The 15,136-nt window shown below is 44.1% G+C and overlaps 1 protein-coding gene across 2 annotated transcripts in view; it reads left to right on the top strand.

Moving 5' to 3' along the window:
* The window catches only part of WDR44 (WD repeat domain 44), a 108,238-nt gene that overhangs the window by 66,369 nt on the left and 26,733 nt on the right, over window positions 1-15,136 (top strand). For both annotated transcript variants that reach the window (XM_069746931.1, XM_069746932.1), the window contains exons 9-14: window positions 3,431-3,537; window positions 4,699-4,850; window positions 4,934-5,072; window positions 7,083-7,144; window positions 7,723-7,839; window positions 9,328-9,450. In XM_069746931.1, the coding sequence (XP_069603032.1) occupies window positions 3,431-3,537; window positions 4,699-4,850; window positions 4,934-5,072; window positions 7,083-7,144; window positions 7,723-7,839; window positions 9,328-9,450 (700 nt within the window). The remainder of the gene's footprint in view (window positions 1-3,430; window positions 3,538-4,698; window positions 4,851-4,933; window positions 5,073-7,082; window positions 7,145-7,722; window positions 7,840-9,327; window positions 9,451-15,136) is intronic.

Raw genomic sequence — 15,136 nt, forward strand, 5'->3', positions numbered from 1 at the left:
CTAGTGTTGGAGTCTGAAGGACCTGTGATGATGTCAAGAAGAGGGAGGGCTCTGTGCTGCCATGTGATACTCCAGCCCGCCGACTTCTGACATCATCACAGGTCCTCCTTGTGCACACTGCACAGCACTCAGCTCCAGCCCAGGAAGGTACAGTGATATCCTCTCCCCCGGACCCTGCTGCTGCTGCCTCCTCCTGCCCCGGACACACAGATCTCCCCAGCTGCTGCAGGAATCAGCGCTGGGGAAGCCATGTGTGTCCCTGCTTAAGTGCAGTATTCATTTGCCTCTCCTGGCTCACCGCTCAGCTGATACATGGACGGGGAGTAGCTAATGAATCCCTTAGAGACCTGTCATTATGACAGCATTGGCCATCTCTAATACTGTAAATCACAAAAGTGAGTACACCCCTCACAGTTTTGTAAATACGGTTGCTAGAGACATTACTCTCCTCCACCTTCTTTTTGAGGATATCTCACAGATTCTCAGTAGGGTTTATGTTTGGAGACTTGCTTTGCCAGTCCAGCACTTTTACACCCAATTTCTGTAGCAAGGCAGTGTCATCATCATGTTGGAATACTTCCCTGCAGGCTTGTTTTCAAAGGGAGGGACTCGTGCTCTGCTTCAGTATGTCACAGTACATGTTGGTATTCATGGTTCACTCAATGAACTGTAGCTCCCCACAGCCGGCGGCATGCATGCAGCCCCAAAACATGACACTCCCACCACCATGCTTGACTGTAGGCAGGACACTCTTCTCTTTGTACTCCTCAACTGGTTGCAACCACACGTGCTTGACACCATCTGGAGCAAATAAGTTTATCTTGGTCTCAACAGACCACAGGCCAGGATTCTAGCACCCCATGTCCTTATTTTGCTTGTCTTCAGCAAACTGTTTGCGGGCTTTCTTGTGCATCATCTTTAGAAGAAGCTTCCTTCTGGGATGAAAGCCATGCAGACCAATTAGATGCAGTGTGTGGCATATGGTCTGAGCACTCACAGACTCACCCCCCGCCCCTGTGACGTCTGTAATACTGGCCGCACTCGCTACGTCTATTGAAAAGAAAGACAACGTCTGGATATAACGCTGGTGGACATGTGCACTCGGATTCTTAAGTCAACCATGCTGAGGTCAGATCTGAGTGGAACCAGTCTTTTCAAACCGCTGTATGGTCTTGGCCCCCAGGCTGCAGGTCAGGTTTAGACATTAATGGCTGTGTGAGGAGTTAATTAGCACAGCAATTACACAAGCTGTATACTGACTACTCTACATTGTCACCTCTTCAGTGTTATCCCATGAAAAGATATAATAAAACATTTACAAAAAATGGAAGGAGCGTACTCATTTTTTGTGATATATTGTATGTACTGCATTGTACACTGTTCTGTTCACTTCTGCCGTACGATGGACCGTGCAGGAGGCTCCTGCATTCAGTGACCGTGAAGGACAATTCAAGAAAAAGCTACAATTAGTCACGACTTTGAAAATGTCTTGGATGATGTCCTCTTACTCTGCGCTGCTGTTAGTGCCGCTTCTGTCAGGAACCGATCCCTAGATTACTCTAAAAAGTCTCGGGCATTATGGAGCGGCCACTATTTATGGCTTCACAGAACATGGAGCCTATAATGTCAGCCTGCACATACAGGGTTAATCTGCAGGTGAATGGTGTTATAATGCTGTCCGGCCTCTGTACTGAGAGTGCGGCTACCAGGAGAAAACTAACTTGTGTTCCTCCTGGGAGCGGCTGCTTTCAGTCACAGAGGTGTGCCCGGAGCTGCTGCTGTCACCTCTCACCGCTCCTATAAGTGAGTGCTTAGCGATGATTGTACCCTCTCCGGACATGCCTGTATAACTGCCAGCAGGCGCTCCCTGAAGAAATAATTCATTTTCTCCTGGTAGCCGACAGCGTCAGCATGCTATTTACCTGCAGATTAACCCAGTATGTCCAGGTTAATAGCATTTGGGGACATGACCGTTTCTCCTTCACCGTACTCCACTAACTTGGTGAAACTAGCAAACTCTCTTTCTGCTTCCTAAAACTCCTCCTGAGTACAGGGCTTGGCTCATTGTTAACCCCTCCCTGCCTGCAATCTAACTTTCATTTTCCCTATACCATGACGTTTTACAAAGCATATCCTAAAATAAATAGTTGCATCAAACCTCAACATATAAAGAATGCATTAATTTAGTGTATCACCACACCAGTAACCTCTTCAGGGGGTATTTTTTTCTTCTGCTGTACTCTTAGAGCAAAATAAAGAGCCTGTAGAAGTCAAACAGTACAACCTTTTTAATGCAACCCAATTTCAACAATAATTTTTAGCCGCATATACGTGCATTTAAGTAAAAATAAATAAATGATCAGTCCCTTTAACTTTTGCAGATGGCATAGAGGTGCATACTTATGAGCTCATTCATGGTGTGCTCAGCCATTGTGCCTCTCTTTATATAACGTACCAGTTATCCATTACTTTGGTGACCCGGGATACCGACTGCTGAGTGCTGAGTTTAGACATCATGTAGATGGGTTTTCGAAAACATCCACATCTAGCTGAAAAATCATCATGGTACGGATCTTCACATAATGTAGCAGAAATTCTGCAGAATTTCACAATAGGTTTTGCACATTTTATATGTAGGGGTGCAATGTGGGCTGAGAATCTGCTGCAAAATCAGCATGCAAATTTTCTAACAGAATCGCCTTCCTGTAGCAAAGCGAACCTGCGGTAGTGCTGTAAACCAAAGGCAATCTTCAGGAATACATGTAATGATTTGCACCCTTTCATATATATGTTCTTTTCCCTGTAAGAAATGTGACACATTATGTAACATTGTGAAGTGCAGAAGTCAATCATTAGTATGTAAGTTTCTGGGCAAAACTTTCCATGTTGCAAAACGTTCCTTATTTCTGATTTATTTTTTTCCAGCCAGCTAATCCTATTTAACATGTTCTATGCCAGAAATGTGTAAGAATCACTCTGTATTCTTTTTTAATCCCGGATGTCTCTGTTTTTAAAGGTTGAAATAAACAGAGGTTTGAATCAAGTCCTGATCCTTTTGTCCTATTTTTTGCTCAATCCTATTTTATCTTTTTCCTTTACTTCAAGGAAACCTAAATGTCCCAAAGTCAGTCTGGACTTAATATAACTCTGCTTTACCAATCCGTCCTCTGCTACTACTTTAATCAGAGGTGGCATATAATAGTAACCTATACAGAACACACCCCAGACGAAGACTTACATTAAACGTTCAGGCTGGGTTCTCTTTCATTTTGTTTCCTTCTTGTACAGTTTTGGGCTATTATTTGGGGTTTGCGTGTTTACAATTGTACATCTGTATGAGTGGCTCAGGATTTTCTTTATTATTTATTATTATTATTATCATAGCAGAAATTAGAAAAATGTTAACTTTTGCAATATTTTATTTTTATAGCACACAGCTGAAAAAGTTCTTAGGGAAAAAGGTCAAAAGAGCAAAACATCTGGCAGAAGAATACGGTGAGCGAGCCGTGAATAAAGTGAAAAGTGTCAGAGATGAAGGTGAGCGCAATGTCCTATGTCCTCTGTGTTCTGCTGTTTAGGGCTTACTCGCATATCTTTTAGAAGTAGAAATTGCTTCCTACTGAATGCTAAGCTCTGTATAACCCCGCCCATGCCACTGATTGACAGCTGTCACTGTACACAGCTGCCAATCAGTAATAGGGGCGGGGCTACACAGATTAGTTGACTAGGAGGCATGTGGCATCTAGTCCTGCAGTGATAATGTCCTGGTTATAAAACATTGATTGTATTGAAACAACAACACGCAGTCCTGTAAGTGGCACATTGTGGGAATCGGGGTCTCAGCCCCTTCATCATGGTGCTGTCAGATTGTATAGCAAAAGCCTCGTGACAGATTCTAATTAAATAAAAAAGATCTGTTTTTATAACTAATCTGGGATTTAAGTGGGATCAATTGTGTCCCTTTTTACTGAAAAGCCTCTGAAATTGCCAAGCTATTCCATTCCTATTAGGCATTTCAATGCATTAGGATAAGTGGGGGTCTCAGTTGTTGGACCATCACTGATGCACAAGTTCTCACCTGTTCTGTTCATAGGTGATGACTTTAATGTTCACTTTTCAGGGGAACCAGTCACCGGTTTCATGCTACATGAATCACGGCCAGAATGAAATCATGAAACGCTCCCTCATGATAGAGAGCTAAGGTTTGTTCTACAATATTGTGACTTTTCAGAAACACAAGCCGAGCATTGGGTGAAGAGTCCTCCTTCTTAAGACTGCCCATCTTGGCTTGATTGACAAATCTCTCCCTATTTGTGTTTACGGAGATGCCAGTCAGTAAAGGTGGTCCTGGCGAGGAGAAGCCACTCAGTGAGCACTTCTCCCTGTGGCCGTGTTTTCTCTAATATGCTGCTCTGTTTCAAAACAGAATAATGGAGCCCATCTGTATTTCATGCTGCCCGTGGTTTGTAAAGCGCAAAATTGCTGACCGGTTGCTTTTACCTATTCAGGATTTGCCTATAGCACAGGGGACCCCAATCTTTCTTACCTTGAGAGTCACATTCAGCATGATAGCACTGCAAGTGCCACGAGTACTTATGCCGAGTTCCCCTGTATCAAGTAATAATGCCCTCACCGTCCCTGTTGTGAGTGATACATGTTGGCTTGAAGTCTTAAATATTACCATTTTTCTTTCCTCAGTTTTTCACACCGATCCAGATGACCCGTCGTCCAGTGATGATGAGGGGATGCCGTACACCAGGCCTGTGAAGTTTAAAGCTGCTCATGGCTTCAAGGGTCCTTATGATTTTGAGCAAATCAAAGTTGTGCAAGATTTGAGCGGAGAACATATGGTAATCCTGACTGAAGACCATTTAATCTGTCTTTCTGGTTAAGTCTATTTCTCCAGATATTTCAGTCCGTATTTGTTTTGCAGGGCGCGGTCTGGACAATGAAGTTTTCACACTGTGGAAGGCTACTTGCCTCTGCCGGACAAGATAATGTTGTGCGGATATGGGTTCTCAAAAATGCTTTTGATTATTTCAATAACATGAGGATCAAGTACAACACAGAAGGTATGTATGGCTCAGCGTTGTTGGGAAACGTTTCACAGGAGCTGGTCCATCGGCATTATCGGTGATGTGTGGCCACTGGATGGGAGCCCCGAGAACTGCCTAATTTCTCCTGGCATCTACAGCGCTTATCCTTTTGGTTTACTGACCGGGCGCGATTCCACAACTATGTTGCTGGCATGGATGCCATCAGGTAGGAGGTTGTTCTTGGGTCACTTGTGGCCAGTGCATCGGATGCTGCAAATCGATTTTAACCAACTCTACTGAGAACACAGCTTTTTATTTCTCTCTCCCCCCTTTAAGAATCCATTCATACGTTTTGCTCAAGAAAACACATGAGGACTATAGATCAGAAGTGCCATTCAGTCCCTTTAGAAAGATGATCATCAGGGACCATATGAGCATTCCCTGTGTGAACATGCTCCACGATCATCTGATAATTGTTAGCTGGTCGCAGTTTTTTACGCCGGCATAAAATTCACTGATCACCTCAGACGGAGACATGCTGTCCGGGGTAATGTAGACTCTGGAAACGGACGCTCACAGGAATGGTGGTTCGCCCTTATGCAGGTTGCAGAGGGACGATAATTGCTCCATGTAAATGGAGCTAATTGAGCGAAGATCGACTTGATATATCACCGATCAATGCCCGTTTCATGTGCGTGTAATAGGATCTTTACTCCCCATATAGCATAGAAATAATTTAGAGTAAAATGCCCTTTAGCTTACAAGTATTCTCATGGGAGAATCGCAGGAAGATTTGTGAACTCCTGGTAAGGCTCAGAATTTATGGAGCCATAGCTACAATACTGTTCACCATGGATGGAACAAGTTTCCATTAGTGTAACAGACATGTATTGAACCACCCGAGTATGTGCAGAACACGGCTTTCCAATCTGTGCATAGACTTTCAATATATTGCATCTGTCCTCCACGCGGACACGTTGCACTCATTAGATCTTTCCTTTTTTTTTTTTATTCAAATAAATTTTTATTAAGATTAACAAGATAAATGACATGTTACATTCTCATTTTCAATACAAAGCTTTTTTCCCCCCCTTCAAACATTCCCCTTCAATCCCACCACCCCCCAACCCCACCCAACAAAGCAGCTCACCTTGCTTAGCACTTCCATCATTAGACCAATATACTATCTAATCCCTCGGCCAATAATATAAGCCACATTTAACATTACCATTAATTAGGAACCTTAATTAACTCTCCCTCTATAATACCCCTATCCCATAGCAATCCACGGAGACCACATTTTATTGAACATTTCGATTTTCCCTCTTTTTTTATAAAATCCCTTTTCCAATGTCAGGCCCTGCTTCACATACTGGAGGAACTCTCCTCTTGACGGCGGTTCTTCCCTAATCCAGTTTCGACTATTACCTTCCTAACCATGTATAACAATCTGGCAATAGCTATCATTAGGTTGTTATCCACTCCAATCTCATCCACACATCCCAACAAGCACACCACCGGGTCCCTTGGCACCTTACATCCATACGCACCTTCCATACGACTCAAAACTACCACCCAAAAAGCAGCCAGTCTCGGACACGTCCACATCATATGGAGTATATCAGCATCTGCAGTTTTACACCTCGGGCATTCAGAATCATCACGCAAACCAGCCTTATATAGCACCATCGGTGACTTATAAACCCTGTGTATCACATAGAGCTGTGACAGTCTATACGGTTCGCTCAGTGACAATCGTGGGACCCATTCTAGCACCGACTCCCCAGTCTCATTCTCCATTGGACCCAGATCCCTCTCCCACTTAGCTCTCGCCATTATTGGAAACCCCAATAGGAAAGTGTGCAACAGATCTTTATACAAAGTAGATATGACTCCCCCAGTAGTCCCTTCATTACACACATACTCCAGTACTATATCCCTCTGAATTCCAATACCTCCGTTTCTACTCTGAGCTCCTAAAGCCATTAGATCTTTCCTTGTGAAGTGCTTTGCATTGATTCCACTTTTTTTTCCTTTTTTTTTTAGGGCGTGTTTCTCCATCGCCATCTCAGGAAAGTCTTAATTCTTCCAAATCCGACACCGATGCGGTACGTATACTATCTGCAGATCTGGAATTCACATGATTACTGCCCATCATCCTGCTAGGTAATGGTGCATATTCACGGTTTAGACTTTTTAGCCGTATTTGTTTATCTGTTCTTGACTAGTGATGGTTTATTTATAGGGGTTATCCACTACTTCTATATTTATGGCCTCAATATCAGATCAGTGGTGCACCGTCGCTGATCAATCTTTCCCAATGCCAGTGGTGAAAGGTTGCGGAGCGGAAGGACACAGGTCAGTCAGCCCTATAATGGCCGCATCAGGGTACTGCACATCCACTGCTATTCTACTTGTAGGGAGTGGATCTCCAAGCCCCCGCTACTTCCGCTATATAGTTGACGGAGCTGTGTTGCGTAGCTCCACAACTGATCACATCTGGCGGCCACTGGCACCATGAACAGTTGATTGAGAGGTTCCGGGTGTTGCACCCCCACTGCTAAAGACATAAAAGTAGTGAACAACCCCTTTAAGTGTGAGTTTGCTTCCGGATTACTATATACGGTACATTTTACTGCTTTTATTACATTGTTGTATACTATCATCATGTGGATTTATTTTGTAGGCGTACTGCGGAGCAGATGACACGGATCCAGATGATAAAAATGCGCCTTTCCGCCAGGTGCCATTTTGTAAATATAAAGGACACACAGCGGATCTTCTTGATTTGTCCTGGTCTAAAGTAAGTTTATGAAGACTAGAAGGATAAAATCATGTCTTATTGCTAAGTTTTTTTCCACTTTTCCTTTGTAAAATTTTAGCTCAACTGTGATCACTCTGCTAAATGTGAACCCAGCCGATTGCGAAGTACTTTTTTTTTAATGATAGACCAGTGCAGTGTTCATCCTGCCGTTAAGGTAAAGGGGTTTGTTTCATGGTTGTTTTTTAGGAGTGCACCGCTCCTCTGACTTACAGGTTGCCGGGGGTGGTCACTGCTCAGGAGGGACAGTTCAGACCCTAAAACATGGTTGTTCTGCCAGCCGGAAATTGGGCTGGTCAGATCTAGTGATCTGGCCAACCTCAGAGCTGGGCTTTGGGGAGCAAGCTGCTTTCCTAAGAAACCGGCCACTGTAGAGGCAACGAGCTGTGAACTATAAAAAATAAAATGGCCCCTTTATTTAGAACGGAAAGGATTTTTGTTTTTACATGCACTGTACAATTTTAACCATTTACGAATATAAGACAAAAGTCATATTCTTCCCATAGTTAATCACTCAGCAGAGTATTAGTTTCCCTATGTATAGCATTGTTCTTGCTGTGCCCTGGAAACCATGTACCAAAAAATGCATGAGTTTTTTCTGCAAATTGCTGCTGTTTTTTGTTGAATTTTTGACCAAATCTTAAAGGCAGGGTCAGACGACCAGTTTCTCTCCATCCAAGAAAATTGGCCCAATTTATGCTTATCACATTCTGATCAGCGTATGATACGATTTTCTTGGACATGTAGAGGGGGGGGGGGGGGAAAGTGTCTCCATCTTCTTTATTATGTCAGTCCGTGATTGTTATCGGGATTTAGTCCGATTTTCTCTTCTTTTTTTTTCACGGCCCGTAGACATGAATGGGCTATGCAGTGTCTGGATGCTTTACTGCAAACCTGCCCTTTATAAATATGACCGCATAGTGTGCAAGGGTGATCCTCGTATATGCTGGGTACCTGCTATGTGAACAGTGTTATAGCTGAGAGTCCACTTTAATAAGAGTCAGTAAAATAATTAGCAATCTGGAACCGTTAGTGTGAATATAAACCTAAGAAGTCAGTGATTCCTCCCGACGCGTGTCTCATTATATGCACACAGCAGCCTCTACCTCACTTACCCTCGTTTCCTGATGTAACCTTGTCCAGACGCGGAGCGCACTTCATAATAGGGAAGGATATTTTATCTTAAGAGCTCCTCTCCCCACTGAACATAAAGTCCATTGAACAGGACACGATCTAATCAATATGCCATAAGCACTTTTTTTTTCTGTATTTAACGGCCATTCATTGTCCATAACAGTAGTTCTGCTACGTAATTATAGGAAAAAGCACAAATCACATGGCTGCAATTACAGCCGTGGCCTGGCCGAGCCTCCGCTGGTAATGATCCCCTATAAGTGATCTGAAGCTCGACTAGACACAGTCTCATTTTGTGTTCACTCCTGACAATAATTGATCTTATTCTATTCCCAGAATTACTTTTTACTATCATCGTCGATGGATAAGACTGTCCGTCTATGGCACATATCCAGGAGGGAGTGTTTGTGTTGTTTCCAGCATATAGATTTTGTCACAGCAATAGCTTTCCATCCGAGGGTAAGTGGCTTTTATTCTCTGCAAAGACAAAATATATATAGATAGATAGAATGATATATATATATATATATATATATATATATATATTTATATATATATATATATATATATATATATATATATATATATATATATATATATATATATATATATATATACATACATACAGTGGGGCAAAAAAGTATTTAGTCAGTCAGCAATAGTGCAAGTTCCACCACTTAAAAAGATGAGAGGCGTCTGTAATTTACATCATAGGTAGACCTCAACTATAGGAGACAAACTGAGAAAAAAAAATCCAGAAAATCACATTGTCTGTTTTTTTATCATTTTTTTTGCATATTATGGTGGAAAATAAGTATTTGGTCAGAAACAAACAATCAAGATTTCTGGCTCTCACAGACCTGTAACTTCTTTAAGAGTCTCCTCTTTCCTCCACTCATTACCTGTAGTAATGGCACCTGTTTAAACTTGTTATCAGTATAAAAAGACACCTGTGCACACCCTCAAACAGTCTGACTCCAAACTCCACTATGGTGAAGACCAAAGAGCTGTCAAAGGACACCAGAAACAAAATTGTAGCCCTGCACCAGGCTGGGAAGACTGAATCTGCAATAGCCAACCAGCTTGGAGTGAAGAAATCAACAGTGGGAGCAATAATTAGAAAATGGAAGACATACAAGACCACTGATAATCTCCCTCGATCTGGGGCTCCACGCAAAATCCCACCCCGTGGGGTCAGAATGATCACAAGAACGGCGAGCAAAAATCCCAGAACCACGCGGGGGGACCTAGTGAATGAACTGCGGAGAGCTGGGACCAATGTAACAAGGCCTACCATAAGTAACACACTACGCCACCATAGAATCAGATCCTTCAGTGCCAGACGTGTCCCACTGCTTAAGCCAGTACATGTCCGGGCCCGTCTGAAGTTTGCTCGAGAGCATTTGGATGATCCAGAGGAGTTTTGGGAGAATGTCCTATGGTCTGATGAAACCAAACTGGAACTGTTTGGTAGAAACACAACTTGTCGTGTTTGGAGGAAAAAGAATACTGAGTTGCATCCATCAAACACCATACCTACAGCATGGTGGTGGAAACATCATGCTTTGGGGCTGTTTCTCTGCAAAGGGGCCAGGACGACTGATCCGGGTACATGAAAGAATGAATGGGGCCATGTATCGTGAGATTTTGAGTGCAAACCTCCTTCCATCAGCAAGGGCATTGAAGATGAAACGTGGCTGGGTCTTTCAACATGACAATGATCCAAAGCACACCGCCAGGGCAACGAAGGAGTGGCTTCGTGAGAAGCATTTCAAGGTCCTGGAGTGGCCTAGCCAGTCTCCAGATCTCAACCCTACAGAAAACATTTGGAGGGAGTTGAAAGTCCGTGTTGCCAAGCGAAAAGTCAAAAACATCACTGCTCTAGAGGAGATCTGCATGGAGGAATGGGCCAACATACCAACAACAGTGTGTGGCAACCTTGTGAAGACTTCAGAAAACGTTTGACCTCTGTCATTGCCAACAAAGGATATATTACAAAGTATTGAGATGAAATTTTGTTTCTGACCAAATACTTATTTTCCACCATAATATGCAAATAAAATGTTAAAAAAACAGACAATGTGATTTTCTGGATTTTTTTTTCTCAGTTTGTCTCCCATAGTTGAGGTCTACCTATGATGTAAATTACAGACGCCTCTCATCTTTTTAAGTGGTGGAACTTGCACAATTGCTGACTGACTAAATACTTTTTTGCCCCACTGTATATGGATATATATATATATATATATATATATATATATATATATATATATATATATATATATATATATATATATATATATATATATATATACATATACATATACATACAGTTAGGGCCAGAAATATTTGGACAGTGACACAATTTTCGCGAGTTGGGCTCTGCATGCCACCACATTGGATTTGAAATGAAACCTCTACAACAGAATTCAAGTGCAGATTGTAATGTTTAATTTGAAGGGTTGAACAAAAATATCTGATAGAAAATGTAGGAATTGTACACATTTCTTTACAAACACTCCACATTTTAGGAGGTCAAAAGTAATTGGACAAATAAACAACCCAAACAAAATATTTTTATTTTCAATATTTTGTTGCAAATCCTTTGGAGGCAATCACTGCCTTAAGTCTGGAACCCATGGACATCACCAAACGCTGGGTTTCCTCCTTCTTAATGCTTTGCCAGGCCTTTACAGCCGCAGCCTTCAGGTCTTGCTTGTTTGTGGGTCTTTCCGTCTTAAGTCTGGATTTGAGCAAGTGAAATGCATGCTCAATTGGGTTTAGATCTGGAGATTGACTTGGCCATTGCAGAATGTTCCACTTTTTGGCACTCATGAACTCCTGGGTAGCTTTGGGTCATTGTCCATCTGTACTATGAAGCGCCGTCCAATCAACTTTGCAGCATGTGGCTGAATCTGGGCTGAAAGTATATCCCGGTACACTTCAGAATTCATCCGGCTACTCTTGTCTGCTCTTATGTCATCAATAAACACAAGTGACCCAGTGCCATTGAAAGCCATGCATGCCCATGCCATCACGTTGCCTCCACCATGTTTTACAGAGGATGTGGTGTGCCTTGGATCATGTGCCGTTCCCTTTCTTCTCCAAACTTTTTTCTTCCCATCATTCAGGTACAGGTTGATCTTTGTCTCATCTGTCCATAGAATACTTTTCCAGAACTGAGCTGGCTTCTTGAGGTGTTTTTCTGCAAATTTAACTCTGGCCTGTCTATTTTTGGTATTGATGAATGGTTTGCATCTAGATGTGAACCCTTTGTATTTACTGTCATGGAGTCTTCTCTTTACTGTTGACTTAGAGACAGATACACCTACTTCACTGAGAGTGTTCTGGACTTCAGTTGATGTTGTGAACGGGTTCTTCTTCACCAAATTAAGTATGCGGCGATCATCCACCACTGTTGTCATCCGTGGACGCCCAGGCCTTTTTGAGTTCCCAAGCTCACCAGTCAATTCCTTTTTTCTCAGAATGTACCCAACTGTTGATTTTGCTACTCCAAGCATGTCTGCTATCTCTCTGATGGATTTTTTCTTTTTTTTCAGCCTCAGGATGTTCTGCTTCACCTCAATTGAGAGTTCCTTTGACCGCATGTTGTCTGCTCACAGCAACAGCTTCCAAATTATTATTATTATTATTATTATGCATTTTTATAGCGCCATTTATTCCATGGTGCTTTACATGTGAATACGGGGCAGATATAGACAAATACATTAAACATGAGCAGATAACAAGGCACACGAGTACATAAGGAGGGAGGACCCTGCCCGCGAGGGCTCACAGTCTGCAGGGGGTGGGTGAGGATACACTAGGAGAGGGAAGAGCTGGCTGTGCGGCTGTTCAGTAGGTTGAGGATCACTGCAGGCTGTAGGCTTGTCGGAAGAGATGAGTCTTCAGGTTCTTTTTGAAGGTTTCTATGGTAGGCGCGAGTCTGATGTGTTGGGGTAGAGAGTTCCAGAGTATGGGGGAAGCACGGGAGAAGTCTTGGATGCGGTTATGGGAAGAAGAGATGAGAGGGGAGTAGAGAAGGAGGTCTTGGGAGGATCGGAGGTTGCGTGTAGGTAGGTACCGGGAGAGCATGTCACAGATGTATGGAGGAGACAGGTTGTGGATGGCTTTGTATGTCAGTGTGAGGGTTTTGAACTGGAGTCTCTGGGCGATAGGAAGCCAGTGAAGGGCTTGACACAGGGGAGAGGCTGGGGAATAGCGGGGGGACAGGTGGATTAGTCGGGCAGCAGAGTGTAGGATGGATTGGAGTGGTGCCAGAGTGCTAGAGGGGAGTCCAGAGAGTAGGAGGTTGCAGTAGTCGAGGCGGGAGATGATAAGGGCATGCACTAGCGTTTTCGCAGTGTTGCGATCAAGGAAAGCACGGATCCGGGAAATATTTTTGAGTTTGAGACGACAGGAGGAGGCAAGGGCTTGGATATGTGGCTTGAAAGAGAGGGCAGAGTCGAGGATCACCCCGAGGCACCGGGCGTGTGGGACTGGGGATAGTGAGCAGCCATTGACATTGATGGATAGGTCTGGTGGAGGGGTAGAGTGAGATGGGGGAAAGATGATGAATTCTGTTTTGTCCATGTTCAGTTGTAGAAAGCGAGCAGAAAAGAAGGCTGAAATGGCAGACAGACAGTGCGGGATTTTGGTAAGCAAGGAGGAGAGGTCAGGTCCGGAGAGGTAGATCTGCGTGTCATCAGCGTAGAGATGGTACTGCAAACCGTGGGATTCTATGAGCTGTCCCAGGCCGAAAGTGTAGATGGAGAAGAGTAGGGGTCCTAGAACAGAGCCTTGAGGAACACCGACTGACAAGGGGCGAAGTGAGGAGGTGGTGTGGGGGAGGGAGACACTGAATGTTCGGTCTGTCAGATATGACGAGATCCAGGAAAGGGCCAAGTCTGTGATGCCAAGGGATGAGAGGATTTGTAGCAAAAGGGAGTGGTCTACAGTGTCAAAGGCAGAAGACAGGTCCAGGAGAAGGAGGACAGAGTAGTGTTGCTTGCTCCTGGCAGTTAGTAGGTCATTGGTGACTTTAGTTAGGGCAGTTTCAGTTGAGTGATGGGAACGGAAGCCTGATTGTAACCGATCAAAGAGGGAGCAGGAGGAGAAGTGGGAGGACAGTTCAAGATGGACGTGTTGCTCCAGCAATTTGGAGGCATAAGGGAGAAGAGATATCGGGCGATAGCTAGACACAGAGGATGGGTCGAGGGAGGGCTTTTTGAGGATGGGTGTGATCTTGGCATGCTTGAAGGATGAGGGAAAGACGCCTGTTGTGAGTGAGAGGTTGAAGAGGTGCGTTAGGGTTGGGATGAAGACCGTGGAAAGGTTAGGGATGAGGTGGGATGGGAGCGGGTCAAGCGTGCAGGTGGTGAGGTGTGATCTTGACAGGAGGGTGGAGAGCTGATCTTCTGTCATGGTGGAGAAGCTGGTTTTTGAGGAGCAGGGCTGAGCAGCTAAGAGGGGTAGTGGGCGCTGTGGGCCAAAGCTTTCTCTGATCGTATCGATCTTCTGTTTAAAGAAAGAGGCGAAGTCATCAGCAGAAATGAGGGGGGAGGGAGGAGGTGCGGGGGGACGGAGTAGAGAATTGAAAGTGTTGAAAAGCTGTTTAGGGTTGTGGGACAGGGAGGATATGAGGGATGAGAAGTAAGTTTGTTTTGCGGCAGTGAGCGCAGACCTGAAGCTGGCGAGGGACTGCTTGTATGCAGTGAAGTGGTCGGCAGAGTGGGATCGCTTCCATCTCCGCTCAGCAATCCTGGAAGCCCGTCTCAATTCTTTGGTCAGGCTGGTCAGCCAGGGCTGCCTGTTAATTGTACGAGTTTTACTATGCATGAGTGGGGCGGCCGAATCGAGTGTTGCTGTTATTGTGGTGTTATAAAAAGTGGCAGCAGCATCTGTGTCGTGAAGGGAAGCTATGTCTGTGAGAGGGAGAAGGGACTCAGAGAGTGATTGTAAGTTGAGATGTTTGAGATTTCTGCGAGGGTGAGTGAGTTTGTGGAGTGGGGGTTGCACCCTAGGAGAGGAGAGGGATGAGAATGTCAGTAGGTTGTGGTCAGACAGGGGGAGGGGTGTGTTAGTGAGGTTAGTAAGGGAGCAGAGGCGGGTGAAGATGAGGTCCAGCGTGTGGCCATCTTTGTGA

Source organism: Ranitomeya imitator, chromosome 2 (genome assembly GCF_032444005.1).
Source record: "Ranitomeya imitator isolate aRanImi1 chromosome 2, aRanImi1.pri, whole genome shotgun sequence".
Taxonomy (NCBI): Eukaryota; Metazoa; Chordata; class Amphibia; order Anura; family Dendrobatidae; genus Ranitomeya; species Ranitomeya imitator.